A 4704-nucleotide genomic window follows, 5' to 3' on the forward strand; every position below is an offset into this window, starting at 1 on the left:
CTTGCACACATTTCAGTAATAAATAATTTATTGTGTTTTCTCATCCATGGTTGGGATGGCGGTGGCTTCTTTTCAGCTCAGTAGCTATTTATTAATTACCTGTGCTTGGTACTGTTGAAGATACAAAATCAAATAAAGTGAGGCAAACTAATTTTAGAGACTGTTAAACACAATTCGCCACAGTGAGTAAAATTTCTTTTCCATAAATTTTGTAGGAATAGGAGTGTTGCATATAACATATTTGCTTCATAAAATTCCTTAATAAAACTGTATTCTAAGTGATTTTTAGTATACACTGGCCCACAGAAACTCTTGCCATTTCTATGAATAGCTTTATTTAAACCATTTTCAAAGAATAAGTTCCTGCTGTTGATAATAAGTTGTGGGAAAGGAAAATCATGTTCTTCTTGCAACCTGGTTCTGATGTCTAGTCTTTCTTTTAGTACAAATAAAAAAGTATGATTGGTTGCTGCCATGTCCCATATTTTCACTGAAGCAAAATAAAAACAGGTTGATATCCTGCAATGCTAATTATCTTCATATATTCTTGGTAATTTTACATCACATAAGCAAAATATTCAAGTGTAATTATTCATGTTTTAATGCTATTTCACTAACAGTCTCCTTTGACTTGCAAGACAGATATTACCAATAGTGCAGCACACAGTTACAATGGCATGCCAACTTACCAGTTTTTCTGCTTGCATGAAGGTTAAAATGTTTTGTTAATGTTTTTTCCCTTCAGAGACTTTCTTGCTAAGTTTCATATTTTGAATATATTATATTTAAGAAAAGAACTTAAAGAGAGTTTGGATGACACAGGTACTTTCTTCAGCATGTGCTCAAAATCCTAGTTTTTCTAAGTTAAGAGATCTAATTCAAATATATCTTAACCAGATATAGCAATTGACCTTGCACTATGATGGGACAATCATTGTAAGAGTAATATTTTGAACCAATAAAATATAATTCCTTAAAAAAAGGTTCTAAGAACAGTCTTTGCTAGTCTTGGAAAAGGTTCATAGAAAAGGATTGGCTTGGGGGAACAGTCAAATAATAATATATATTCTTTTCCTCTTGATCTTGTCTTCAGTCTCCTAAGAAGTCAATTAATCATGGCTTCATTGTGGTAAGCTCCCAAGATTCTGGTGCAACATATGGAGATTGTGGAAAATAGAAAATAGTCTGCATTCTGATTACACATATGAAGGAAGCACGTACAGTCCAAGTAGGTAACCTCAGAACGTCCTGATGAGTTGTATTAAAAGGAGCCAACACCACAGGCATGACTGAGGAAGAGGATTTACTTCATGAAGGATCCTTGATAGAAAAAAGCAATAAACATTTCCAGGAGCTACAGTAGCCCCAGTAGTGGCAGCACTTTCCCAGTGTGCAGATAATGCCCCATGGAAGTTACTGTGATAGGCTGTTCATGTTAGGGAGTAAGCACAGCACTCTCCCCCTTTACACCACTTTTGGAGTATGCGGCAGTTAGTGCTTTTTACAGATTGAGATCAGTTTCTTGAACAATTCAGTAAAGTGATTTTCCTTGCCTTCAGAATAGGCTAACAAGTCAGAGAGCCCTTTCTCTCTGGGATGGCTGGCTCAGCACTTACTGAGAAACAGTGTTCTCAGCGGTGATTTCAGGGATGAGACTTCTGCTCGCCTTAGGAGGTTTAAGAAATGGTAGTAGCACTTAATAAAATTCATGGGCTTTCAAATATATAATGCATACATACATACATACAAATAGATCTAGATAATGACGTCATCTTATAGCTCAGTCATATTATAGCTCATCATCTTATAGCTCAACACAAAAGTACAGATTGCAATTATTTAGAAGCAAATGTCTCAAAGATCTGGCACAGTAAACAGTAAGGGTGGAATCTAAAGGTGTCTTCTGGGGGCCGGGGAGATGGCTCAGTAGAATAAGCACTTCCCTGGCAAGCACAAGGGTCTGAGTTCAATCCCTGGCTCTGAAAAAATAAATAAATAAATAAATAAAGGTGTCCTCTGCATTACTGGTACACCTACTGCGAATCACTGAATTTTACAAATAATCGTGAGGCTTTTGCTGTTGAGAATGCCCTTTGAATTAAAACCCCCCAAATATAAATTTTCTTATTATGAAGACAAAATGCTGTCTTTGCTCTAATGTAACTACATTACTGAATATGTCTTGGTGATTTCATATAAAAATATACACTTCACTTATTTTGATTGAAACAAAAATTATATATTTTCATAAGATGTAACTCATTTTGATGCTTAATTCTGTCAGCCAACTTGTAGCTCTGTTAGTTAAAATATCTTTCTAATGCTTAATGATCATTGTCGAATAATATTTGTCCTTCACAAAGGCACATTTAAAGCTGCCAAATAATTTAGCCACATTGTTGCTGATATGGACATCTGTAAATTGTTACATATCTTCAAAGTATTTGGATAACAATGAAAAATACTTTCATAATTTTTTTGTTTTTTATATTAAGGCACTATATATATATATATATATATATATATATATATATTGCCATGATTTGTTTATTTGCATTGCTGGAGATTGAACTCAGGACTTTTTGCATGCCAGGCAAACACTGCGTTATATCTCCAGAGTGACATTTTTATAATTCTGTGAAGAATTATTAGTTATGATTACTATTAACATAGAACATTGTACAAGTCAAATAATAGCACAATGGTAGCTGAATTCAATTTACATTTTAAACAGAAATCAGGTCACTCTTACTTTCATGTGTTCATAAGTTACATGATTTTCCCCTTATTTTATGAGTATTTTTCTGAATTCGTTTAGATGCATAAAGGTGTTTTATATGTATAAGTTAAGCTTAATGATATCATTTAAAGTATTTACAGCATAATAATATAGGCTTATGAGACTTTTAACATAAAACTGAGACGGTAGTATTTAGCTTACCATTTTTGAGACATTTTAGTGCATACAATATCAATTAATTATTCTCTTCACCTAAGAAAAACTGAATTACAAATAACTAAGAATGCAAAAATATTCTCCAGATACATTTTTACATATGACATCACTGAGTTACATATATTGTCTTCTCTAATATTTATTGCAGTTAGTAACATGAAATTTTAACCTGTCTTTTGCAGGAACTAAGAGTGGTTAATGTGATAACTATGGTATATACAGACATAATATATACTATTTTAATAAGTATTTAAAAAATTGACCCAGTATATTCAAATTTTCAACAAGTATCTTATTTTCTTATATAAATGTATTTTAAAATTTTTCATCAAATTATGGGTTTTTTTGTTTTTTAAAGAGAGGGTCTTCTTATGCAATTCAGGCTAGTTTTGAGCTCACTTTGTAGTCCGGCTGGTCTTGAACTCCCAACAATCCTCCTGCCTCAGCCTCCCAAGTGCTGGGATTACAGGTTCGTGCCACTGTGCCTGGCTCACGTCAAATTATGTTTTAAGGAGCATTAATAGAACTCGACTAAAGTTCAATAGGTAAATAATGGTATTAGGTACATTAATCACAATGAATTTGCATTCCATACCAGATGACTTCTAAAATAATTATAATTTAACACAAATTCTCATGTTTGATGACATTTTGTGTTTATCACACGTTTATAGAACTTACACTTTCATCATGGGACAACTGAACTTCAGTTGAAAAACCTGTCATTTTTTCCTTTTTAAAAAAGTAGTATCAGAAGTAGTTTGGAATGTATCCAAATGTTGATATTTACTAACCTTGTGATTGAAAACCTATTAAATATGAACTAAAATGAGCTGTTTAGTATACATTTTATAAAGAAAAATACAAGTGTTTAACTAGATGATCAGTTGTGTAGATCTTATATTTCTGTATTTCAAGATATCGTCATTCAAATATTCACTAATTTCTTACTGTATACTGAGAATGACTCCAAGTGATGCACTGCTTTATGTTGAAATATTTCAGCAATATATTTCAATTCTTTTTATGCTTTGTGAAATTTATATGCTTTTTACACTATTGAGTCCTTCATATTTAAATATTATCCTAAATGTGGCTCTTCCAACTTATAAATTAGACATCTACTCTTCTTTTAAATTATATAAATATTTTATTTTTAAAGTCACTGGATAAAATTAACTGCTGCTCTCCATGTTGTCCAATTCCCAAGATTCCTCCCAACTTTAGCTATTGGACAACAAACATTAAGGTGATACTAACTCACAAAAGTTCTTTAAAAAATTCAAGCATAGAGAAAAATCTTCTTTCAAAATGGATTGAGTCGTATTCCTGTTCCTAAAGGTGAGAATGGATTCACCTTTGCCCACATCAAGGCATCATTCAGTGAGACAGCAGATTTTCCATCTTCCAGGAAAAACACAGGGCCCTGCACACAGGAGGTTGAGAAAAGATGCAATTACAAAAGGAAAACATCGTTTTAAATTTCTAGATACAGAACCTCTGCAGTAAACCCCCATGACATTCAAGCTTTGCTAATAGGAGGATTAGAAATATAAGAAAAATATGTTCTTATAAGCTTCTATCAAACATAAAAATATTTTCAAATATCTTAATACTATACCATCATTCCACAATGTGTGTAAAAACAAATTTAATTGAGTAATTTGAATTCTTTATGTACAGTAGTGCTACCAATGCTAACAGGTATTGTTAATCTAATCGGTTTCCATAAAGTTGACTTATTTTAT

General features: G+C 32.3%; 1 protein-coding gene across 1 annotated transcript in view; it reads right to left on the reverse strand.

Moving 5' to 3' along the window:
- Nucleotides 1–4262: 4262 nt before the first annotated feature.
- Nucleotides 4263–4704, reverse strand: part of Wdr17 (WD repeat domain 17) — a 75144-nt gene continuing 74702 nt past the window's right edge. The window contains exon 31 of the mRNA XM_004640248.1: nucleotides 4263–4382. Coding sequence (XP_004640305.1) covers nucleotides 4263–4382 — 120 coding nt within the window. The remainder of the gene's footprint in view (nucleotides 4383–4704) is intronic.

The sequence above is a fragment of the Octodon degus genome, unplaced genomic scaffold (assembly GCF_000260255.1).
Source record: "Octodon degus isolate 3935 unplaced genomic scaffold, OctDeg1.0 scaffold00121, whole genome shotgun sequence".
Taxonomy (NCBI): Eukaryota; Metazoa; Chordata; class Mammalia; order Rodentia; family Octodontidae; genus Octodon; species Octodon degus.